Source organism: Asterias rubens, chromosome 20, assembly GCF_902459465.1.
Source record: "Asterias rubens chromosome 20, eAstRub1.3, whole genome shotgun sequence".
In the NCBI taxonomy this organism is placed as follows: domain Eukaryota; kingdom Metazoa; phylum Echinodermata; class Asteroidea; order Forcipulatida; family Asteriidae; genus Asterias; species Asterias rubens.
Window position 1 is genome coordinate 10,871,460 of NC_047081.1, and position 26,861 is coordinate 10,898,320.

General features: G+C 41.0%; 1 protein-coding gene across 1 annotated transcript in view; it reads right to left on the reverse strand.

Annotated features, from left to right (window-relative positions):
- Nucleotides 1-26,861, reverse strand: part of LOC117304129 — a 28,515-nt gene continuing 1,654 nt past the window's right edge. Inside the window, exons 2-8 of the mRNA XM_033788631.1 lie at nucleotides 16,677-16,901; nucleotides 13,623-13,781; nucleotides 12,968-13,191; nucleotides 9,024-9,692; nucleotides 8,482-8,636; nucleotides 7,087-7,300; nucleotides 1-3,238 (exon numbers count right to left, since the gene is read on the reverse strand). Of these exons, the coding sequence (XP_033644522.1) occupies nucleotides 2,690-3,238; nucleotides 7,087-7,300; nucleotides 8,482-8,636; nucleotides 9,024-9,692; nucleotides 12,968-13,191; nucleotides 13,623-13,781; nucleotides 16,677-16,896 (2,190 nt within the window). The 5' untranslated portion in view covers nucleotides 16,897-16,901 and the 3' untranslated portion in view covers nucleotides 1-2,689. The remainder of the gene's footprint in view (nucleotides 3,239-7,086; nucleotides 7,301-8,481; nucleotides 8,637-9,023; nucleotides 9,693-12,967; nucleotides 13,192-13,622; nucleotides 13,782-16,676; nucleotides 16,902-26,861) is intronic.

Sequence of the window (26,861 nt, forward strand, 5' to 3'; positions counted from 1 at the left end):
TCAGTATATACTTTATCTTTTAATGACGAGAAGATTCATTATATATACACGCTTAATAAATTACATAATTATGATAACCACATTCTTGAATAATTAAAAACAAAAAGTTGATATAAATATACGTACTGAAAGATTGTACAAAAAATTCTTATGTTTTTTGTAATAAAATTATTATTATTATTACTGAATTAATTTACTTTTTTTGTTAAAATGTTTGCATCGCGTCCGAGACGGGTTTGGTAAGAGTATACAAAGCTTGGTAACTACTGCGGCAAAGCGCCCTCAAGTTAATGTACACAAGATATAATATAAAATATATAAATATATTGCAATAGGCAATGCATAGTATATTTGTAGTCGTTTATTGTCGGTTTCATTTCAGTGACATGTATATAAAACACAAAATAGTACCAGCTGTGCTTGTTTTGTTTGTGTTCTAATGGATTGTTTCGAAAGCAGTTTCTGTCAAAATCAGAGATACTGCATATCATGTTTTCCAACCCTTGTTCTTTCTAGAAGGAATATTTGAATTGAATGAATGAATATGATATACACCTTTTGTTTTGTGTTGAATTGAATTTCTCCCCTCTTTCCCAGGTTCAAGATTTGAGCAACCCGACATTACATTGTAAGATAACATTCTTTTTTTACATTGTTTCATTAAAAAGACGTTTAGAAAAATATACATTTTATTGAAGTCGAGTTTTTCATGTTCGTGCCGAAAAGTTAATCAATTATTTACAGCAACCTTAAACGTATCAACCCATTTACTTTGTATAATGTTCTTTACAAAGAAAAATATCCCACTAGAGCACACAAATTGTTCACGTTCACATCTCCTTGCTTGGTCCTTTTCGCGAAAGGCAACTTTTGCAGGCAACTTGGAGGCAACCAGCTGCAGTGCATGCTACAGGACCACTATGGTAGCACATGAGTCATTTTTCAAACAGTGTCTTACGATCCCCAAGAAGTTTATGAGAACATTCAAATGTACATGCCATTTCTTCGTGAACGTTGTCTGGAACTGGTTGCCTGTAAATTGTCTCGTGTGTCACATGTGGCTTAAACTGAATATGAAGGAGAAATAGTATGGATGCCAAAAATCAAAATTAGAAAACATTCCACACGCACAAAAACTGTATATTTCTTTACGAGTTGGTGAAGAAGCACATCGTTAAAAAATGAACAATTTGAAATTTTGGTATGGAAAAATAGACAACATTATTTTTTAAGTTAGACAAAAACCAAAACGGGCAATGTTCTTTAGAAGCTTTCGAAAAGGAAACCGTTGGAAAAACGGACCATTTGGTATGGAAAATAAACCACATTTTGGTTTCACAACCAACCTATTAAATGGTCTACTTTTCAGGGGGTCATTTTTAGGCCAGGCGTCAAATCCAGCCGTCATACCTCTGGCGTGACGGCCATCAAACCATAGTCAAACCGTGCCGCCAAGACGAAAATGATTACAAACCGACTGGTATCACGTTTAACCCACAACGTGTCAGGGGTCACGTTCAAATTCGTGTTTGGGTAACCCGGCCCGCCCTTTTCTTTTTCTTGGCCGCAGAATGACGATAATTACAACTGTCGGCTTTTACCCGTAAACGAACTTTATTGTTTTCTGAGTATTAGTTGTGAGGGCAAAAGGGGGCCATGTTAACCATGGCTAGACGCCTTGGTTGGTGGTTCTGTGGTCTACACAGTTTAGTTCCAAGTGAGTGGTGATTAACATGCTGCTATTACAACACAAAAATGACATAAATGGAAACTTTATTGATGACTTTAATGGGAACCAATACTGTCTTAAAGATCGTTAAAAGAGTATTTGGCGTATTAAGCTTATCGTTGGTGTTGTCTATGGACTATGACACGGTTTTAAATCGCTGTTTAAACTTTTAACCATAACAAACTTGCCAAATACAGTTCACCATTTTTTTCAACGGTGCTCAACCCAATAAAAGGAAGTGTAAGTCCATGTCCAGATTGGCGGCTACGGCTAAATGGACGCGATATTGTGCGTTGAAGCATATACGATATCCTTAGCAACATCCATAGCAACAGTCGTAGCCGTAGCCACACTTTCAAAAGCAGACTAAGATAAGGGATTGGAAGTGATAGCGGCTTGGCTACTTTTACTCGTACTATAGTTATTAATAATGAGCCATTTAGGTTGGGTACCATGTTCGATGTTGAAGCTTATTACCTAAATTCATTAACGGGACCAGACCATTATCTCTTCGTTGGTTTCGCAACGGAAACGAAACACATGTTTGCATCATGACGTAAGACAGTTTAAACATTGGTAAAGAAGTTTCGGTTATTGTGCTGTGGTTAACTTGCCGTGAATAAATAAGCTGTTAACTTGTAAAAGTTACTTGAATACATCATGCAGAAAGCTTGCCTGGTATCCAGTTGGTAATAATAATTGCCCAACCCAAAGGCCAAGTTCAAAAAACCTCTTGTACATCACACCTTTTATTTTCCCAATTTATTGTACACTTGCACTTTCCTCTCGCGCTCAATCGCCTCCGGCTACTATTAAGGAATGTTTTTTATCTCGATTGGATACTCCTGCGCCGGTTTTTGCTTTCCCCAATAATATTACACCCAGGACCCAAAGCCATCTGCGTGCGAACTGCGAACCCACACCGAGAAGGTAAGAGACTCGGAACAATGGCGCCTCTTGTTACCGCGTGACGTCACTAGGGGGATGGGATGACACCGTGTCTGTTAGTTCAACAGTGATGTTGCTGTGTTCCGGGACCAGACTAACCCCGGTCGACCGTGCCGGCTGCGAGACGATCACATCTGACACGGTTACAGAGCCAGAACAACGGCAGCCCTCTCCTAGCTCCGCGGTGCCCGGGTGAGGGCAGTCATCGGATCCGGGGCGGGGGGACCTTTCCGGGGACCCCTCTCTCCTCTGTTCATTGTTGGCGGTCGGGGAGCTCCTCACACCCCGTGCCCCCTCCACCTCCTCATCCTCCCGATCCCGCAGGTGGAAATCATCAAACCCGCATTTCCTCGTGAACTCGTTGTCGAAAGTGCCGTCCCTGTTGAACAGCACGTAGACTCGCCTCCATTTATCGAGGTGCGGGTACAGTCTATCGACTCGGTTGTAACTCAGGAAGTTATTCTTGCTCCAGTGCGGACGGGCTCGGTACTTACTGAAGAGAAAATCTTCCAACTTCTTGTGGAACTCGTCGATACCGTAGGCACCAGGGAGAAATGGAACCTGTAAAAAAAGATGATCAAAACTATAAATCAACACCCGGTTATGATATACATGGGGAATTGATTGATCCACAGATACCAAAATAACACCCATGTGGATACCCTGGCATTTTGCAACCTTGTTCGCCCCGAGGGTGTGCAAGGCCAGGTTGCAGGTTTTGTCACGTAACTTCCCTACATATTTTCCTATTGGGGAGCGATTTTTTTATTGTGGGATCCCTTTTTTCTAGGGACGTACCGCTGGGATTGCAGCCCTGCTATGAAAACGAGCGCGGCAGCTGATAGCAGAGCAAAGGGGAGTGTTGTGGTGGTGTCAAATAATGTTTCCTAAAGGCTCCTGGGCAAAATAGAGAGAGAGAGAGAGAGGGGATTTCTTTTGGAGGGGTTTAATTGTGGGGGATACCGCCATCACCGGGTCAATATGTCAGGTAGCGAGCTTGCCCACCACCGAGCGGCCTGTCGCCGGCAGCCGTGCCCCGGCTCGCGAACGTGCCTCGCCCCGCGTTGGCGACCACACCACTACCGGCTGGTCGGAACCCGCGTTAATTTGTGGCAACAAAAACTCCGGCCGGTTTGGAGAACGGAAGCGGCACTCTGCGTGCCAGAGACCCTCACGGCAATCTGGGACTGGCGGGGAGAACGGAGACAAAACCGTGTCATAATGAACATTTGAGAATCAAAGCTGTGAGAATGTCATTAAGGGGGTAGAGGTGTGTGTTTACGCGGGTGTTTGTTTGGTTGACATAAAGTGGGTGACATTAGAATAACAGATCCCTACCACAGTGCAATGCACCTCTCCCCGTGACAACTAAATCCAGGTGAACTGGTGACCCTATTCGTCAGGAAGAAGAGCAAGAAACCATTTTGGTACAGTTTTTAGTTTAATTATCGTGACATGTCATTAAGTAAGCCATTTTAATACATTCTGTCGCCATTTTGAATTTCTTGAAGCATGATCGAAAGCCACAACAAACTAGTGGTATTTTATCGAGTTTGAAAACGTAAGGTTCGTTAACGCAGTTTAAAATCTTTGCAATTGTTTTTTTTTTTTTTTACGGCACTACTTGAACGTTTTCATTCAGAAATGTTTGTAAACAAATATATTTCGCGAATTCAACTGTACACATCACTACATGCAAAAGTTGTCAAGCAAGCCAGAATGAGACAACACCCTACATAATGCCATCTCAAAATGGGCATGGGAATATGCATTTCTTCGGCAAAAAACAGTGCCGTGAAAGATTACAACCCAATAGGTCAAACGATCACCTGGATCAGTCTCATCCCCGGGGGCTATTTTTAGTATCTTGACCACCAAGCGTTCAAAATGGCTCCAACTTCGACCCCACTAAACCTTTGTCACGCAATGTGCCATTTATACCTCGTGGGTAGCCGTACCCTGGACTCAATTTGCACAGGCCGTTGGTGATGAGAATAGAAAGGTACCAGTCTATTTTTCAACCCCCACCTCAATTTCGTCCCACGTGGTTTTTTTTTTTATAGCAGAAAACAAAGATGGCCGATAATTATGCAATTACTTTTTGTTCAGTAGCAGTGTCAAGTTTAATCTTGTAGGAAAAACAACCATTAAACAGCCATCAAATATTTTCACTTCAGTGCATTGTCTGATAGTTCCCAACTCATAAGGTTTTGATAATCACGTATTCCAAACTTGTTGGATAGCAGCAAGACTAAAGCCATCTATAATCTTTGGTAAGCACTGATAGATCATTTTGATATAATTTCTGCCTCTAATTATGCTACTGCATGTTCAGCATGTTAACTTTTGATATTTGTTGGTGCTCTTTAAAACTTGTGCGAACAATGCAGTTTCTTCTTTTTGGAGATTCATAACGTTTTTTCATGTATTATGTCTTACAGTCAAGTATGCAGATAGACTTTCACACCAACTCAACTGGAGAACTTGTTATACACTCTCAAAACAACCTCAATACAATAATGCTTTATAAAAACCGACAAATTTCTACCAGACAAAAAAAAAGGAGCTCGACAAGACAATGTAATCAACACTTTGACAAAGTTTTATCTGACAAAACAAAAACCAGCCACAACAAAACCCTGGACAATTCGGAAATCCAAATCCGATACTTTAGTTGCAATTATCGAGGGTTTCTCGGGTGCTTTATTGTCAAATTAGGCGACAACTCTAGACTTAACTACTGGCGATAGATTCCATCAGTGACTGCATTATGGCCATTAAAGCACGACACGGAACGCGAATCGTATGACATTTAAAGGTAAGACACAAATTCAAAAATTCTCGAAAAAAAAAATTAGTTTTTAAAAAGTTTTTGTTTAAAGATATGTTGTTCAAAGAAGACTCAGTTATTACATTGAAAAAAGTTTTCACTCAACGGGTAATTTTAAAATGATTTTGGTTTCTAAAAGAAAAAATTACTACAGATGAACTTGAACCAGTGCTCTACAAACATGAGCTATAGGCCCAATGTTGGCTGTATCACTGTTGTGTCAATGTCTTTATGGGGTTGCCAGTCAGAAGACATTAAACATCTTATTGCTGTATAACCAGGGATCACAAACAAGTTTAAGAAACAACTTGGGAAGTGCCAACTGAGGGGTAATTTGTTCTGATATTTTGTCTTATAGTGAAACTTTCACGGATTGTCATGAACAATATTTCCGTCTGATGGAAGCAAATCTTGTTCGAGAAATATTGTACCTCACCGCTCGCTATTTATTTGTTTATTTTCCTAGTTGTTTATGTTTTTGATCGGGAAGCCCTCTAATTTCTTGAAATTGTCTCAGAATATTTGTACGAGGTTTGTCAATCGAAAACAAGAGAGTGAACTATTTCTTCTAACTGCCGACCATACCTTTAAATCAACGGAACCGCGCCAGGACCCCGCCACAAATTGAATAAAAAAATAACAACCATAGTTCCCTTTTTTAATGATAATGTCCACTGTGACAATAACACCTCAATCTTTCCACCAGCTGATAAAATTGAAACTTTAATAGAAAGATCAGCCCCAAACTGGGAAGTACCTTCCCCACATAGTCTTACAATCTCCATGATACCATGCCAGGCCAGAAGTGTCCCTGCTTGTTTCCCTAACAAATTACAGTTAATTTCCCTTGGGATGTATATAATATCTGCCAAGTACCCGTGAACCAAAAAAAAAAAAAAAAGGAAAACTTTGTAGTCAATGTCATATTTCTGTGCAGCTTTTATTGTTATCGTGTATTAATTTATGACGAATAAATTCCAAACAGAAAAATAGAAAGTGGAATTGTTGCTGCTTGAAACGACTTTTTGATTAAATCAATTTAGATTCTTCTTTTTTTTGCTAGCCCACGCAAATTTAATTGCAGAGTGACCGTAAGAGAGAGTCTTTGGGAGCAATGTGTTCATTGTTTCAAACTGGATAGGTTTGAAATTATGCGAGTTTGTTTGCAAATCTTTTAAGAAAATCACCAGACATCAGAGCCCAAAATACAAATAGCTACACAACTGTACAATAATTGGGCGATTTTGCCTGGATGTATTGCGTGCGTGGGTAACCATGGAATATTGACAAAATGGTCGCTACTCGAACTTGCCCCTTAAAATGTGACCAAAGCGAGACTGGAAGGGAATGGGAGACTTTTGGGACGCTTGGTGGCAGCAGACTTACCGGGTAAACTCAATTTTTCTCGGTCATGTGCGCACGCTCAGAACTACGTAAACAATGGCAATTTACCTGGTAAGTCTGCTGCCACCTAGCGTCCCAAAGTCTCCTATTGCCATGGTCGCTTTTATACTCTTAAAAAAAACAGTTATCAAGTCTCTTTTATACTCTTACAAAAAAAAGTTATCAAGTCTCTTACCTCAATGTAACAATATCTCTCGCAAATCCCACCGTCCGGAGTGTGTCTATTCGCCGGGCTCATGTACAGATCATCGGCTTTGACCATTCGCACGTAGATGGGAAGCAGTGTGTACGTCTGATACAACTTGCCGTACTCCTGTAGTACCCTAACGATGTCTGCTAACGCCGCGTCCAGGTCCTGTAGCGGTATGCAGTATTCGGCCGTCTTGATGCTATGAAACGACAACGGTACATAGTCTTATTTCAAAATACACATTATGTGGTGTTTTTGAGACAGGATCCGGTGAAACCCTTATAAGAAAACCAAAGTATCCGACTCGCAAGGAAGATAATTTTTTACAAAAGATGTTTTTACAAAACACTCCTAAATATAAGTCATTTTGAGGTATGGTGGACACAATACTATGACACTATTTGGTTGGGGTAAATTAGACACACAAACCAAACAAACAGTTCACTCCTATGGTGTCCACCATACTTCAAAAAAGGCTAATAGGAGTGTGTGAGGGTACCGCTATTTCCAGAGCTCAATTTTGTTTGACACTATGACATTGCCCCCAGCATACCCTGACCATGATTCCTATTATTATTCGTTGACATTGTGACATTTGACCCCCATCCACATTGCAGAGGAGCATGTGCCTTTTGGTAGGAGTTAGCCTTGATTTCAAGGATAAACCAGCAACCAGGGACCTCCTTTTGTCCCTCTTTTGTTTGTGTGCTTTTGTAGTTTTGTACACACTTTCTAACCGGGGACCTTATTAAAGGCAGTGGACACTATTGGTAATTACTCAAAATAATTATTAGCATAAAACCTTTCTCGGTGACGAGTAATGGGGAGAGGTTTATGGTATAAAACATTGTGCGAAACGGCTCCCTTTGAAGTGTCATAGTTTTCGAGAAAGAAGTAATTTTCCACGGATTTGATTTCGAGACCTCAGATTTAGAACTTGAGGTCTCGAAATCAACCATCTAAACGCACACAACTTTGTGTGACAAGGGTGTTTTTTTCTTTCATTATTATCTCGCAAGTTCGATGACCGATTGAGCTCAAATTTTTACAGGTTTGTTATTTTATGCATATGTTGAGATACACCAACTGTGAAGGCTAGTCTTTGACGATTACCAATAGTGTCCACTGCCTTTAATACAAATGGGAAGCCTGTTGTCCTCTTTTGTTTTTGGCCCTCGGTTTAAATGTTCTGCTAATGTTAATGTTAATCCCTTTTCTTGACGGTGTGATGTGGACCAAACACCGCCTTGAAATCAAGGCTAGGTTGGAGTTGCAATGGATGTAAACGGTGTGTATAAACGGTGGTGTAAAGCAGAATATTTCTAATTTTTAGGGAGAGATTCACAGCAAAACATAGACAGAGAGAAGTTCGAAACTTACTGTAAGTTTCCGTTGGTGAAGGTGAGAACGTTGTACCATTTCTGGATGTACGGAGCGTCTCGAGCGAACTGGTGCAGTCCGCAGTCGGCAAACCACGGGATGAAAGACGGCAGACAGTGGGCACCAAGCTGGAGACACGACGCCGAACAGTCTGTCTGAAGTAGGTCAACAAAAACAAGCAGAAAACGAAATTCAGTCTTCAAACTCTTAGGCCTAACTCTTTTGATATCATGAGCCTGGCGAATGGTGTATGGTATCTCATAATAAACTAGTAATAATTTATTAAAACAATATAAACATACACATATTAAGGTCAACAATGGTCCTTTTCAAATCCACGGCTTCGGCTCCCGATTCGGCTCAGGCTAGCTTGGCCCCGCGGTTATTTTGACAATTAATGTGCGAGCTTTGCGTATACACGCCCAGTGCTTCAGACGAGAGAAAAGAGACTAAAGCCGAATCCAAGCCGAAGTTTCAAAAAGGGCCAAAGAAACTAAAAACTAACAACAAAACGCCACCAACGACGTATTTTGTCCAATTACCTGAACTATCTGGCATGCACTTTGACCCCTACATCCTGTGCACGCGCAACATTGGAAGTTGAGGCAGCAATCGCACTGACAGCTGCCCGTCTCTTCGGTCCTCTCCCCCGACAGATAAACGCTCTTCAACACGGTCCTGTCCGGGTCCTCGTGACTCTTTCTCGGAAACGGATTTACGAAGAACGAGAAATATTTCCCCTGCCCGGCAGACATGTTCTTCACAGTTTCGGGTATCGTGAACGGTTGTTGTGCTTTTATCGACTCTGACTCTTCCTCCAGTCGGGTAGTCGATTCCTCCAGAGACGAGTTCGTGGACGATATGTCTAGATTCGAATTGTTCCTGCTCGGCGCTCGTGTAACCGGTCTCGACGAACACGGTGTCGACTCCGGCCAGTCCATCTCGATATAATGTCTCGTTTCCCGGATGTTGTAAACCGGAACACACGTGAGGGTAACGGAGTAAATCACTCCGAGCGATCCGAAACCCACGGCCGCTGCACGGAACACGTCCGTGCTGTGAATGTCAAGGAGCGGATCGCCGTATTCTGCCGATTCGATTCTCTGCCGGACGGTATCGAAATCCTCGTCGATTTCGCCTTCTCGTGGTATCCGGACTCGTACCTGGACTCCTCCGCAGATGATCATGTGAAGTTCTGCGACGAAATTTGACTATAAAAAAAATAATAAGGAAGAACAAACTATAAAATCATATTTTTAAGTGAGACTATTTTTAAGTTCGCCTCTTAAATCAATAGATTGCAATCTAAAATGGTATCATGTGAAAACATAATGACATCGAATATACATTTTCAAAATTGTAAAACCAGACATGAGAGTATAATGTATCTAATCTTCAAGAAGATGATCAGAGCATACTGATCGAAACGTCGCGATGAAACCAACGATTCCTTACAGAACCACCCAAACTCAATTAGAGTTTATCATTAATGGTGTTACTGCAAACCTTACTATATAGTCTACCATGCAACCTTTCAAATCCTACTTATTTTCAAATTACTCCTAAGTTCAATACAAAACTTCTAAGATGGCTGGAACTGGCCATTTTGTGAAAGAATAGCACTCTGATAATGTCTGGTATTTTTGAAAGCACTCTGACAACTTTGTTCAGCGAGACTGGTACAATAGTTAGATACCAATATCATGAGAAGTTAAACCAGTCACGTTTGACCCTGTCCCCATCATAGAAATTAGTCCCTTGCGAGCTGGCCCGGGGCTGACGGCTCGAATGTGTGAGTAGAGGCAGTTTATGCCGCTACACTACAACGAGGTTAGGTTATAGGCATCCTTGGTTATCGCCGGTGCGTTTAAAGGGAAGGTATACCCTTGGTAATCACTCAAACATTTAAATCTGAGAAGCATTATTGCGGTAACGTTTCTCAGATTGCGTATTCCTACTAAGATTTTTCTTCCTGTGTGGACATATTCGCTTCGGAATTTCAAAGTTACCAAAAAAAACGCAACCACTTTTTAAAATGAATTTGTATAGGATTAAAACAGTTGAACGGTTCAAAAAACCAAAGGTATACATCCATTTAAAGGTAAGTTACAACAGCAATGGCGTGACATAAAACTAAATCGACGACATACTTACTTTATAATAATTGTATAAAAGTTCAATGCGAACCATGTTCCTTTTTTCTATTAGAGAACTGTATTACAGCGGTAAAGAAATTAATTGAGCCATTGACACGGAAGTTCAGATCTCAAAACGTGAAACATTATTTAATGTTTGGAAAATTATCCTATAATCCTAAGTTCATTTTCGTTTTTAAACAAGCCGTTTGTATAGACGTTTTATTTGAAACATGGCGGCAGCCATGTCTACTGCCTCGACCAATCAAATCTATACATCCCAAACTGAGGCCGTGTCCGAAACGACGACTTCGGCTACAGCTACGGCTAGATCGCGCGCGTCTGCTATTCTTCAACACTGGTAGACGCGCTGATCTAGACGTAGCTGTAGCCGAAGTCGTCGTTTCGGACACGGCCTGAGCCTATAAGGAGATAGTAGTATGGTTCCCTTTATGTTTGAGAATCACACAACATATAAGTTGTGACCACTGGGATCAAGACCAAAATGGTGGAAATAGCTATACAGTGAAACGCATCTTTTCTGATAAGGATTTACGTACAAATAAACGCACAGCGTTAACATGTGTTTTTCCTTTAACAAGAGAACACAGAAAGGGAAAATATGTGCATCGTTCTATTTTATTTGTTCAACCCAATACCTGCGCCGTCCACAACCCTTGAATTTGCAAAGCCCAAGAGTAAAGAATGAATTATAACTCGTTTTTATTAAACATGACAATATTGTTTGAGAAATAATATAACTTTATGCTTGCATTCATGGCACACGTCACTGGCAGGTGGTTTCATACGTGTTGTCTACTATATGTGTGGGCTTTTGCTTTTGGTCTGGAAGTAAAGTATCAAATGCCATGCACAATATGACTCCTGTTTTGGAAGATTCAAAAACGTCTTAAAGAAAGTGTATTGTTGGTTCCCCTCTCCCTTATCAAATTCGTTCAGCTGAGTCACTTTTTGTTTTCTTTATGTATGTGCGTGTTTCGAATATTGTTCCCCTTCCACAATCCACTTGGAAGTTTTCCTTTGTTGTGTAGATTTCAAAGTTTTTTATTTGGTTTTTGTTATTTACACGACCATGATGTAAAAGAGCCTCTTAGAGCTGATTTATATATCATGTAAAAAATATTGTTAATTAAAGAAATAAATGAATAAATAATATACATGTAGTTTTACCTTTCTGTTACACTTCTTAGTTTAAACAAACAAACTCAAAAGGTCGCCTTACACCTTTCTTATTGATTTACAAAGTGTGCATTTCAGACGAATTAATAACAATAGGAAGACGCTTTAAGTACTACCAGTATGATCTCTATACAAGTAGGCGTTCGGATAAAAATAAAACACAAATCTGTTTCTTTGTCATTACCAAAGTACTTTAAGTGAAAGTTTGGAAAGGTAAAGACAATTTTAACCGCAATATTGGCTGTAAATCGTTCAAGTTATAACCATGTCATATAATTTACGATCTTTACGGAATGCAAACACAACTGTTACTTATAAAAACTTAATGGCCGAGGAAACCCAATTGCGGTTATACCTAATTGGAATCGTAAATGTGCCACTCCTGTGTGGCGTAAATTTCATCGTGTGGTGGTTTGGGGTAAAAAAAAAGTTGTTGAAAGTCACTCAAACAACAATTAAACACACTGACAGCAACGTGTAACAATAACCTACCGGAAACGTACAACCAAGAAATATATGACCAATTATACATAGTGACCCATTTACGGTTTTAAGGGTTTGCTTTTTTTAGGGGCGGGATATTCTCAAAACTAACCGATCGGAAGTTCACCTATCAAGAAAGTTAAACGCTTTGAGAGAATTCCGTTACTCACCCTGCTTTACATTTGGGGGAATTTAAGGTCTTATTTCATTTGGGCTGGGTTTTACGAGCAAAAATGATGTTAAAATTTGCTTTTTATTTTAGTGCAACTGTCTAATAACTTGCACTTAGAGATGGAACTTCCTACCACCGGTTTTTAGGCTAAGCATATAATATGCCATTGCTTCTAGATTTTAAGGCGACTGATTGTTTATTGCCTTTGTTGGTCATCCTTAGGCCTATACCGATTTCGTTACTGCAGTTCAGCCTCGTCCAATGAAATGGAAGAAACAACCTCAATTTACCCAGAAACAATCTTATAAAAATAAGAAACACAAATTTCCGGGTAGGCTTCCCTCCCCCCCCCCCCCCCCCATGAAACGAGATGGAGGGGATCCTTCAGTGTTGAAGCATGGGAACAATGGGGGTTATCCTCTGCCCAATATTTGGCATGGTGAAGGCCTAAAGTCTCTCATACATTTACTGATTTAAGAAATGAATTTCCTCTCACCATAGTGGGATAGTCCTGCCCCGTGCCGTGGGTGGATGTGCTGATGATGCCCGCAATGGTCTGCCCGGCGTAGTTGCCCATGCACGGTAGACTCATACCGTAATCCTCGTCTATGATCCGCACGAAGTCGTGAAGTTTCATCCCGCCTTGGACCTCGATGTGATAGAGGGCGCCCTCCTCGTCCTGTTTGTCTACTCGAATGATCTGGTTTAGTGCTGTCATATCTGATTGGTGTAATAATATTTAAAAAGTAAAGTATAGATGCATTACAAGGGTTACACACTGTTACTGTTTTCTGGCTAATTTTGCTAAACTTTGAAGGAATCTATGAATGATTATTTCTTCGACATAGTTAAGTTCAGAAACTGAGACAATGTTTGCGTCCATAGGTTCTCTTTAGTAAATCGTGTTAGTCTTGATAAAATTGTTGTTACAGTACATCACTTCTATTCGTTGTACATGGTTGTACAAACTCCACTTGTGAATATTATTGTGAAGTAAATGGCAAAGAAAGAGTGCCATTTCAGTAAAGACTATCCCAGTGTATTATTTATAGTTATACCTGGATTGTGGCAAGATACCTTGTCTCGTGATAGCTTTTCCAAAGAACAGTTCCCCTTCTGTCTGTGAAGAGAAGATTAGTAACTGGACTTACCTATCAATATGTCGCGGACATTGGTGAGTTTAGACCAGGACGAACCGGTTCCGACCGCCCGTACTTTCAGGTCGTTCTGGTGAGCAAAATGGACGACGGCGGCAATCTGTTGCACGGCGTCCAGACCTCGTTTCAGCTCTGCCTTGTCCAGTTTCATTCCTTCGTGAAAGACACAGCAAAAGGACAACAATTAAAGTACCGGGATGGGTTTTACATGGAGGTAAACCAATCTAAGCGAATTTCCTACTTGGGGTGGGGTGGGGGGGGGGGGTGTCTGGCCAGCAGGTTTGGGTGGAGTCATATATGAATGAACAACCCATGCAGGAATTTACTTTGAAATATGTTGCGTCCAAGGCACGTGTAAAAAGCTTTGTGAATGGGTCTAATGAATTGCATAACAAAGTAGGCCTACTCTGATGTAACTTCTGTAGACAGAAGGGGCCCTTTCCGAATCCACGGCTTCGGCTCCAGGTTCGGCTCAGGCTAGCTTGGCCCCGCGGTTGTTTTTGACAATATTGTGCGTGCTTTGCGTACGTGCTCAGCAAGAGAACGGAGCCTGAAGCTGAATCCAAAGCCGAAGCCGTGGTTTCGAAAAGGGCGTATATAACTAATCATGTGGTGTTCCCTGTATTCAGCAGTGTGCTGATTCTAATCACATTGAAACAGAGCCAGACTATTTCACACCTTCGTCCTCGCTCTTGTCACGTTGATTCGAATGGAAGAACCAAAGCGCAATGTGATACGGGTCCGGGCTCAGACAGTAATTTTCAGGAATTTCAGAGATATCCAAAAGTTGTCTCAGTTGTTTTTCCCTCTTCCACTGACCTCCTTTTATAAAACCACAAAGGTGTCTTAATACCCAGTAATGTACACACGATTATGAAGTTTACAGACAACTTTCAAGTCCTTAAATCTCTCCAGAAATTCCCGAGAGATGACGAAACAGGAATGACCTTGTGGGTACGTTTTGGGCGATATCAAGTTTAATTTTGTTTGACCATATTATTCTTGTCGATGAGCCATGAGTTGTTGGTCGCTGTGCCTGTGAGTTTTTTAAAGGCACTGGACACATTTGGTAATTTGTCGGAGACCAGTATCCTCACTTGGTGTATCCCAACATAATGCTATGACAAGTCTGTGAATATTTTGACTCAATTTGTCTATAAGTTGCAAGAGAATAGTGAAAGAAGTAACACCCTTGTTCTTGTTGAATAAATTTGTGTGCTTTCCAGATGCCTAAAAAAGGTTCCATCAGGCCTGATGAAGTCTTTTAACATTTGAATGAGCAATTATTACCTCTTTCTCCAAAACTACGTTACTTCAAAGGGGGCCGTTTCTCACACTATACCAGGTAAGTTTGTATGCAAACAATTATTTGGGGCAATTAAAAATACTGTCCAGTGCCTTTAAACACCCTTGTCCTAACGGCACTGGAAGGGTTGAGACCTTGACGCGAACGCCGTCAACGGCTCGCCCAGGAGAGACCAGTTGAGAGAGAGGGGGAAAGGGAGGAGGCCCGCCAAGGCTGGCTGGATTGTATTTTCACACTAATTTCGCTTCAACTTCAAAAAAGTGCAGGCACATCTTGCCCTTGGTACACTAACGCTTAGCCCTGGCTACGAAATCAGCCCCAGGGGGAATTGGGCCATCCAAAAAAAGGACCTTTCACGCAGAGGCCCGGATTAGCACCTGTACTTGAGCAAATTGTTGTTAAATTTGGAGAAAGTAAAAAAAAAAAGTCCTCGAGACAAGAAACAAAAATAGGAGGGATCGAGTATCCCTCGGCATCTGGCGATACCATTAAACACAATGTGGGGTATAAAATGCGGTCCTGCAAGCATTTGTATAATACGAAACCGTGTGTCTTCAAGATCATGTTGTAGTAACATCGAAAGGTCTTAGATTTCCCACGGGGACGCGTCTACAAGTTGTGTATGTTGATATAATGACGTTCAAGGGTGAGAAAGAAACCTAGGATTGCATCATACCCCCCCCCAATCCCAAATCCACCTTTCAAATTGGTTCATCGTACTTCCTGGAGGGTCCTGCGATTAAACTGCAATCGGTGAAGGCACTGCCGCTCCTTGCACGGGTGTCTAGGTTTATAGCTCATGAGACGCAGTGGCGGTGTTCTTTGATGCTTATAACCCCGTCAACTTGGAGTCATCCTTGCTTGCCCCAATCCCACTAAAAATAGTTCCCCCAAACACGGCGACTTTTCAACACACCCTTTACCATTACAGCTATATACCCGTAGGGCAAGGTGCCCCCCCCCCCCATATCCACGATGTCGAGAAGCGAGTCTTTGAACATGCAATGTTGCTTAGGTACCGGAAGGCACAATTTTTGCCAACGATGTGCAGGTTCGTTCGCGCCTTCAGCTCTCCATCTTTCAGAAGTTTCAACAAAGTACAAGAAACACGACGCGTACGTCCTTAACAATCTCGAATTACAAAAATATGTTTAAAGTCCTGAAGTTTAGACCCTAGCAGAGTTTTTCTCTTGTTAACGTTCGAGGAAGACCCTACTAGGGTCGAAACGTACTATTTTTTGTGTATTTATACATGGATCCTTTTGGTTGGTATGCAGTTTGCAACAGCTCTTTCTTTTTTCTCGATCTCGAATTACGCTAACATTTTTTTGCAAACTGCAGTGGTGAACTTTCTGCGTTGCGTTAAATTAAAAATGGCGGACAGAGTTAACCAAAACACCGCTCAGCAAGGACACCAAAGTCTTCACGAAGAATTTGAACACTTTACTCTTAACATTTCTAGGCCCTACACTTTATAACCGCCTGCAGTGCGAAATGCTGTAATCAGAAACGCACTCTGACTTCCCTGAGGCATATACAAAATAATCATATTTTATGACTGTTTGCGCGCCAAAAGAAAAAAACCCGGACACTTTACGCCTGCACTGGCTCAGTCACCAAAACCAATTGACCCAAATTTCAGATCCTAAACAAACTTGATAGGCTCTGGTGTGGTTTAAACAAATGTTTATCGAGGGATTTATAACAGAGAAGCTCGGGGAAAAACAGAACAAAACACTCACCTCTTATCATGTTCCTTTTGAGCAAGGAGTTTGTAGGTTTGAAGTAATCCACAAGGGGCTCCACGGTCTCTGTGCCGTCGTAGTTATAGAAGACTTTGCGGTCTCCGTAGGAGCAGCTTCGGATGCAGGGGAAGACGGCCTGATGACAAGGCCTCATACCGAAGCAGCAGTCTACCATGCTGCAGGCATTGGCCAAACCTTGGTATAGCGACTTTAACATGGTACCTGATGGCAAAACATAAAAAGACACAAATGTATTTATTCAAACTAAACATGTTATTCGTTAAATAGTACCAATAGAGGAAGAGCACGTTAATTTTGTCCGTTCATTAACTATACTCAACCTGTCCCCGTGAAACAATTCACACCTTTACGTCGTTAAACTGACAGCTTCTTAAACTATTCATCCGTTAAACAGTTGCGGTACGTAAACCCTTTACCCAATAAACTGCTGCATAAACTGTTAACTCATTTAATAAACAGTTTTAACTGCTGTTGGTTACCAATAGCTCCACCTCACCATGTAGTGCCTGGAATCCAATACTAGACTTAATTGTAAGATGTCGATGACTGTACCTAAAAACACATGGCCAATACTGTATTAACGCACAGTCAACTGCCGTTAAGATCACTGGGGCTGGCACAATTACCTCTTTATATCAGGAATGCTTTAACATGAATGTTGTTATAAGAGTACAGCAAATCAAAGAAACCTTTAGCAGAAATGAGATTCGTAACTTCAGAATGTACTCTTTATAAGCTGAACCCCTTTACAACGTCATTTGTATAATGACAGTTGACCGAATACAAAACTTCCGCATCGACGTCGAGAGGAAATATGTAATTGCTTGGTAAACATAAACTTGTTTGTAATTTCCTAAACAGTATTAGTTTCTTGATGAGCGTTTGTAAGACCATGGTAAGACAATCAACAGGAAGTATTAGTGGAGCGTGCGACACGAACGCAAACAAACATAACGTGTTTAATACATGGTAAGGTATCAATACGCAGCAAGCGGCGATGTATTCGTAGAGCATCCGTGTTGCACAAGATTAACATTCAAAACCCATATTCCCGAAATCATAAAAGGATGTTGAAACTTCTTCCGGTCGTTTATGCAATGGAGCCAACCATAAACACACTAGATACATCCGTCTTTGTTCGTCACTGTCGTTTAAGCATACATTCTTGTGACTTGTGAATCATTTTAAATGATTGGCGATTGGTATAGTGTTCCATACAAAAAAAATACTTCCTGTAGTTTCGACCCTAGCAGAGTCTTTATCATCGAAGGCTAAATGACAACGCAACCAAACAAATTGTTGGCAAAAAAAAAATCATGCAAGTGTAATGCATATCCGACAATATGATCGTATGCTTGTAGCATCACACGTTTTTAAAAGAGCCACAGAGCCTGGACTTCATGCACGCATGATTTGAACGCAGCCCAATGACAGAAAACAAAATAAGTGCGGATGTTACTCCGTCTGAATTATAGGTTTGGTATTAAGAAAGGGGAATCTAAAAACCAATTCAGCTGTTACTTTTAAAATAGAGTGTTAACAATTTCCAAGTGGTAAAGTGTAGTACCTTGCCTGCCAGAAAGGCTCTGGAATATATAAGGCCAGTCTAAAACAAAATGGTCTATACACGGCAGAGTATGTTGACATTTAGATTGTTGTTAAAACTTACAATATACAACAGCAACTCTTACGCAATCGGGGAAAAACCTCACTGACAAAACAAATCCACTAAAGGGAAAATATTTACAACAGGCGGCGGGCCAACAAAAGTTCAAAACCACAGCAATATAACACAAGACCTCCCGTATGTGCTAAAATGAAAAACTAAGTGAGTCAACGGTTGATATTCAACCGTAAATCAAACTCGACTGAAATAATTGCGGATCACACTCGGGTAAAATAAAGGTGCATCGGTCCTTTGAGATTGAGTTTAACCTTTGCCTACTTTTAAACTGGGCCAAGCGACAGTTGATATATGTAGACCACGTCAACATAGCATCACCGCTATAGAACTTGCTAGAATACTTTGAATATCTGGCTGACGCCAAAATTAAGCTGACGCCAAATTATGTTATTGCAGATATAATGTTGCTATCAGAATCAATAATTATGTGTGCGTATGACGCCAAATTGTGTTATTAAAGATAGTTATGCTATCAATTGTGTGTGTGTCTATGTTCTTCCTACGAAGTTATAACACCAGACGCCAAATAACATGACTATACTTGTGGCTATATACGTGCTAGATTACTATTACTTCTCTAATTCATACTCCCAGACGCGTATACAGGCTGCCACCCCAGAGCAAGGATATTTTGTACAATGGCGATATCCCTTTTGGCGATATGCCTGTGATATTTTTTTGCCACAGGACTCAGGAAAGTATACAGTGCTAACACACATCGGTGTATGGGTAAAAACCAAAATTAATATTCTTTATCACCAATGCCAATTTAACATCTCTGATATCCTTTTTGTTTATACTCTACAGGACGCTCTACACCACTGCAGACAAAGGACCTATATCTATATAATTAGTATTGATCTTTATCTACAAACAGCTATAGTATCTTTTTGAGAACTAAACCCTAACGATAGAGGAATACCTTATCAAAATGTTAATTGTACGCAGTGCTCGCAATTCCAAGCTAAATATATACTTGCCGAAAAATGACGCAAGCGTCTGATTTCTGCGCATAATAAAATCAAAATGGCCAATAAAATGACACTTTTTCGGTTCGGGGGGGGGGGGGGGAAATGGACCAGGGGTGGGTTTCACAAAGCGTTAGGACTTGTCTTATCTCGAGTTAGGACCAGTTACTCGTCCTAACTTAGGACTATCTATGCAATTTGTATATCTCCTAGGACTAGTCCTAAGTTAGGACTAGTCCTAACTCTTTGTGAAATCGACCCCTATGCTTTCAATCAAACCTTACTTTTGCTACAATGAAAGACCAAACCAAGTGATACCTCGATATACATGTGCAATCCCACCCAGTATCAGTAGACTTTCTCTCTCCTCTCCCCTCCACCAACCCAAACCGACCAATCGCACCCAACTCCAGTTACCGTCAAAGTACAGAGACCCTCCCAGGGCACCCATTGCCGGGGGCCAGATCCGCCACGCCAGGGGTTGACATTGAACCAGCTTTGTTGCCGCTATCACGTTTCACCCTCTAGTACTAAAACCCAGCCACTTAAAGATCAAGGTGCTGGTATAGGACGACAGTCGGCATTCCAACTAACTCTCTGCCGCCTTTCTCGTACAGTATGTGTGTGGTGTGTGAACAAGAGCAACCAAAACTTAACCGATGTCTCTCGTTATTACCCAGGGCTATATGCAATAACACCGCGTACTTTATGACAGGGGTGAGAACCTAATCAGAACCTGGAACCGCGCCATTTTTATATTTCCTTTATTTTGGTCAACAGCGCACATGTTTTGAGATTAGTTGTTGTCTGCAGACAATGAGACAACACAATAGGTTTGAAGAAGTCTCACCCGTGCTACGTTTATGACATGGGAGAGAACCTATAATCTGAATCTGGAACCGCGCCAGTTTTGTCCTCTTTCTACTTTCTTCATTTTTGGTCAACAACGCAACTGTTTGGAGATTAGTTGTCGTCTGCAGACAACAACATCAGTTTGAAGAAGTCTCACTCGTGCTACATTTATGACAAAGGTTATTATCTATAAGCTGAACCTGGAACCGCGCCATTTTTGTCCTCTTTATTTTTGTCAATTACGCACATTTTTTGAGATAAGTTGTTGTTGTCTATATACTGCAAAAGGAGCCAAAAAACTGCGTTCTTGAAGAAGGCTCACTCGTGATCATTTCTCATCAGCTGGCGACGCCATTGTGTGCTCGATATGTACAGGGTGGTTTAATTCTATTATACAATCTCCACAGAATTCTTACAAAAATACAAAAAGGGTGGACAAAATCCTGAGGAACTGTCGAGGATAAAACAAAAAAGCTAGAAAAAAAGCTTGTGATCCTCATGTGTCATGCTAGTGTAGCCCACACCCCCCTCGTATTGTGTCTTTATTGTGTTATGAGAATCCCAAGAATTCTTAAGAGGATTTTAGAGAAAATGAGCTCAGTGGTTAAAGAATGTGAACATTTGGGTGGATATCCTTTGCCACTTACATTATGATACACTAAATGTTCCTGGGGTGGAATTCACAAAGAGTTAATTAAGACTTGTCTTTTCTCTAGTTAACTCCTAAAGAGTCCCATAATTAGTCCTAAGTTAGGACTTACTATCTTTGTGATGATCGACCCCTTTACAATCAACTCTTAATATATAACAAAGTACAAGATCGCTGGGACTGGCCAATTACTTCCTTATATCAAGAACGTTTTTTATAAGTGGATATAAAACAAAGAAACACACAGCAGAAATGAGATTCAGGACATCAGAATGCAGCACCTTGTAAACCAAAGAAATAGGTTCCACACATACACGTACACCTTGCAGGGAAACAAACTGAATGTTAAATCGCCTTGAGCGCAACTGAGTGACAGATATGTGCGACAGTGCTATAAAGAACGAGAATTTCTAACCTTTTTCGTTTGACCGAAAAACTCTGGGCTGCCATGTCTATGATAAACATAGATCTCAGTAGACGAAACCCTCGTTCCGAGATTGCTACGTGTTTGATCTTGGCAATCGCTTTTCCTTCTTGGCACACTTAGAACAATGATATTTTGGTCACAGTGTGATGTTTTATGGCCACGTTATGTCTCCGTTACTAATACTAGCAGCGTTCAAGAAATAATCACCGAGACCCCAAAACAGACCTTCGCTTAATTGACCTGACGAGTGAGACCATTAAGTTATGGAATGTCTGCGATGCTGTATTGAAAAAGCACATACTATAATAATTCTCAAGCATGAGACGAAATATCATGGAACACCTGCGTTTAGGGTTTTATGTGAAAGCATACTTTTTCACACTTACGAGTACAAATCTCCCGATGTAAAAAGACTGTAATTATTGCTGCAGTTACACTCTTGCACAAATTAAATTGAAGCAGATACCCAAGTGCGCGACCCTGCACCGTAGTCTTGCCAACAAGTCATAAGACGTAAACTAACATTCGTGTTCCGCACCAAGGCCGCTGTCTGGTAATGTTATACTAGTCGATATTGTAAAAAAAAAAAAAAACTTTTAGTTTCAGACATTTTTATTTGTTTAGTTACAACAATTTGAAGTTTGTGTGCCACACGATCGTCTACAGTACAAGTTACAAATTGTTGCCGCCACGTAAAGACCGTTGTTACACAACGCTTGCGTAATAATTATTGTATCACCCTTTGCCCCCAAGCCAGTTTTGTTTGACAGCCCCAAAGAAAACATCCTTACCTGTTTTTGACAAAGTACTTCAATTTTATCGAAAAATCAGATGCGTACCCAGAACAGTGGCGAGTTCAGTACGAGCCACAGAAATCAAAAGGTTTCAAGTCTGCACGTGTGTTTAACTAGCTTAGTCCGTGGTCCTGTCTCTATGTGTATAGTAGTACTAGCGAACTTCAACATTAGACTAAATCAGGCAGACCATGGGTAGACCCAACTGGTTGACAGGTAGCGGGGAGCACGAATGATCCGCGCAGAGACGGGCGTTCTGATCACCACGTAACGGCCCTGTCTGGTCCACAAAGACAGACGTTATTAAAAGGTATTAACCTAACCCCCCTACAACGGATACACCCGTATCTTTCCTAGCACTTTATGCTTTGATCATCTGCTTAAAACCTTAAACCAACTTGTAATCCTTGCACATTCTGATTTATTCAATGTCCTATGCTTCCGATCTATAAGCGGCTTCCGACTGTTTGAGTGGACCCCAAGCAAAGAATTACAGAAAAAAAAAGAGTTACGGAATTATTTGATCCTCGCTAATCTGGATTAAGCCGTAGACAGTAGACACTCTAATCTCTCTCACGGGGTGCTTTCTGGCGGCCCACGTGATCCCCCCACGACGATAGCCCAATACGTTTAAGGCCGGTTTTGAAAGTCGATTTTGAATCCTTGGGACTCCCTTTGGGGTCGTGCCTTGATCAGGTTTTATCGAATTTTTATTAAGTCCATCAGTGTCGAGAAAACACACGCAGGACATTTTCGAAACCCTGGATTTGCATTCGGCACCGGTCAGCGTTGTAGAAATCATGCGCTTTCGGAGCTTGGGCTGTGCCGGAACCCTACGCAGTATTTGCAGTAAAAATCCTTTCGGAATGAACCCAGCAGCCAGGTCCGAAACCAGGACCTGCTGCTCCGGCTAAAAAAGCCGACGTTTCGGAAAGGCCTTTTGGTCCAACCAACAGACTCAAACCGAGCCTTGGAAGACACATAGTCAGGTTCCGAGAATCAAACGTACCAATGTCAGCATGTGTGTAAGGGGGGAACACGACTTACAATCCGAACACAGCGCGTTGTTGAAGGTCTATATCATTTCCTATAACCAGACATTTGAGAGCGTAATCCTTATTATCATTGGCAAAAGACTCCAACAAAGCAAGCTTTCTTTCCTTCAATTATGAGCCAATCTTCCGTATACTTCCGGTGTTCAAATCGGCTTGCTGATCTGTTTTACCGAGAAAACATTCAAATCAAGGTTAAACTTCCAGACATCTTGCCAACACACGGGCTGAACGATTCCGTTACGGTTCGCATAGATCGGGAAATTTGAGATTTCTTAGAAGAAAAGGAAAAACAGTATGCACGTACCCACGTCCATCATGCACTTTCCATCATGACTAGTTGATTATGTTCGTCTCTCGTGCGAAAAAACGTTTACCTTTACACAAGGAAATGTTACATAACAAAAGTTCGTTGCGCTGATTTCACCAATCGGAACTCCACAGAAATCAAGCCTTGACTTGACACAATCTTAGGATCAACACGTGTGAGATTATCTCATGCCGGTAAAATTTTTTTTAAAAACCTCGGCTCAGGTGTGGCAGTGAAGGGTTTAGTTTCCCAGTTTCCTAATCATGCTTAATTAACTACTGAAGACCATTTACCGAGCGAAACGTCGTGAATGATCACGGTTCTGGTTCATGCTCTATGATCACACCATGGTCACACCATGGGGTAAGGACTGGTCATGCCACTACGGTTCTCAACCTAGTATATCTCTACCGGAAAAAAATGCCAAGCTCATAACTGACAGTGAACGGTTTAGTTCTCTAGTTTCCCAATCATGTATAATTGTCTACTGAAGACATTTACTCTATACTGATCGAAACGTCGCGTATGGTCATATCAAACACCACGGTCACGCCATAGAGCAAGGACTGGTCACGCCACTTCGGTTTCATTCAACACCAAAAACGCTGTAGAGAGTTGCGATACCACAAGATACCACGCACCATTGGCTACTTTTTCCACCATGCAAAGTTCAAAACTTTCAATGCGTGAAAAGGAAGTTTGCCTATCACCTCTTCATCATCACAAATTAATCAAAATTCGAGACTTTTCTTTCTAGTCCGCCGTGTACAAAGTGCGTCTCCACCATGCAAGGTTTAAAAACTTGCACGTTCATAATACGTGAAAAAGGAACCAGGTTCCACTTCACATAATTCCACCTCTTCATTATATCACAAGTTAATCAAACTGTCAATACATTTTGAGAGTTTGTCTTTCTAATCCTCTTTGTAAAAAATTGTGCCTGCAGGAAGTCCAGGGCTGTGAACACATGAAGCCTGAATAACATGGTCTGCACATTTTACATCTGTGCAAAAGATTATCATACGTGGTACAACCAAGAAGTAATACTGGACCCCTATCAAAGTTGGACCTTTGCCGAAAAAGGGTGGCAGAACTGAAGTTGCGCCGGTTGGCTGGAAGAGGTCACCCAGTATTTAAGAGGAGTGTACAACTATAACTCGTACTCTATAATAACATTGCTTGCCAATGTCATGACCTAGTGAGGTTCAAAGTTAGTGCATACTCGGCCCGAGGCTAGCTGGCTCTCCCTAACCCTCTCTCTCTCTCTCTCGTACCCCATAACCCCCTTCCATCCACTTTCCGAAATTAAACCGCCATGTGCTGCCTTGGAGGAAATACTCGTAAGGTCCGTTCCTGGTTGTTGTTTTTTTGCTAAACATGGGAACTTTTACGGACCAGTGAAATGGCCGCTGACTTTTCAAGGGCAAGACTGCCGCCGTCCATGGTGGACCAAATTAAAACATGACACGTGCAAAGAATAAGCGTTATTTAATTAAATATTTAATGTGCAATTAACCTTCATGAGTTATTTTAAGCTTTAAAGTGACGGTAACGTCATTGTTTGTTTGATTTTGGTTTTGAAGAGTTAACCTATTCCCACAATCAAGCCATACCACGGAACCAAAATGTTTTGTGATGTTTTACAGGCCCTGTATGTTTTTAGTTTTTATCCAATTCTGTGATTTCATTTCATTTGTTACATAATTAGATCTAGATGGTGTCATCACAAACAAACAACATGATAATTAAATGAAATCCAGCGTCATCAATATTTGCTCACTGATTTGCTGTGAAATATAAAAAAAATGTTGCTCAGCAGTCGTTAAAGGTATTGGACACTTTGGGTAATTTTCAAAGACCAGTCTTCTCATTTGGTGTGTCTCAATATGCATAAATTAACAAACCTGTCAAAATTTGAGCCCAATTATTAGTCGTCGAAGTTGCGAGAGAATATTGAGGGAAAACCCGGCCCTGTCACACAAGTTGTGTGCTTTCAGATGCTTGAATTCGATACCTCAGCTGAGGTCTCGAAATCAATTCAAGAATTTTAGTGAGAAATTACTTCTTTCTCAAAAACTACGTCACTTCAGAGGGAGCAGTTTCGCGCAATGTTTTTACACTATCAACAGCTCTCCATTGTTCTTTGGTTAAAACATACTGAATAAGTTTTTATGCTAACAATTATTTTGAGTAGTTACCAATAGTGTTCAGTGCCTTCACGCCGGGGTAAGTGGATTGGGTTTTTCAGTCCCTCTGACCATTTCAGTTTTCCCATGGAATAGTTATCTTTGTTGAAGAAGTCATGTTTCAAGGGATGACTTTTATTGACTGTTCCCTTTCAGACATTGATAATAATAATTGACAAGCCCATCGGAGTGGAATCTAAAGGGATTACAAACCGCTATACCGAGTCAACTGTCCCTTTACTACTAGTCGTATCAAATTACACTGAGCTTAAACGAGGCTGATTGTTCCTTGATTTGCAAAGTCTTTATTCTCTAGAAACTCAACTTTTTAACATCTTTTTGTTGGCCGCTGGCCACAAACCCGATTACGCGACTGTCACCCCCGCACTGATTACGGGCTTTTCGTTCACCTCTTAAACCAATGCATCCTCCGCAACCCCCCCCCCCTTCGAAAAAGGAAAAAACGGAGAAGAAAAAAAAGAAAAACGAAAGATAGAGAACAACTCACTTGATTGACATTTCGAGAGTATCATTATGAAATGCTCTCGTCGATGAAATAGTATAATTGCAATAACAACAAATAGTTCATGGCCTGACGTTTCGACAGTTGCAGAGTCCTTCTCGAGGGCTCAAAAGGTAAGGTACTTGGAGACACCACAGACCACTTACCAATTATCATCAGTGCTTGTACGAACTTGCTTAAGATATCTGCTCAGACAATCGTTTCTGTTGGGGGTATATGATGATATGTTCCCTTGGGAAACAAAAGTAGGGACATTTTACTGCTTACTAAGGCTGACCTACATGTGGTTTAGGGCTTTTTTATTTGGGATTTTGATAATACATATTGATTGCAAAAACAAAATTCTGAGAATTCAGTAATTAAGGTCAATTTAGGATTTGCATGCGCACATTCCACAAACAACGATGACAATTTTCGGTCAAATTCTGAGAGATTCAATATTTACAAAAATCAAGACTTAAGTATTTAGAATATCATGCCCGCAATTGTTTTCTACAAACTTGATCACCGAATTGTTGAGAATTTTCAAAAGTGCCATGTATTGGTGGGTGTTTTGTTGAGAATTACAAGAGTGATGGGCAATTTCTACTCTTTCAAAAGACGGAGGAGCTTTTGCATTTTGTATAAAATTGAGTTAAATAATTATCTCTACCGGATTGGGGGGGGGGGCTTGCGTCTATGGAGGAGGGAACTAGTAATTAAAGACTTGTGTTCCC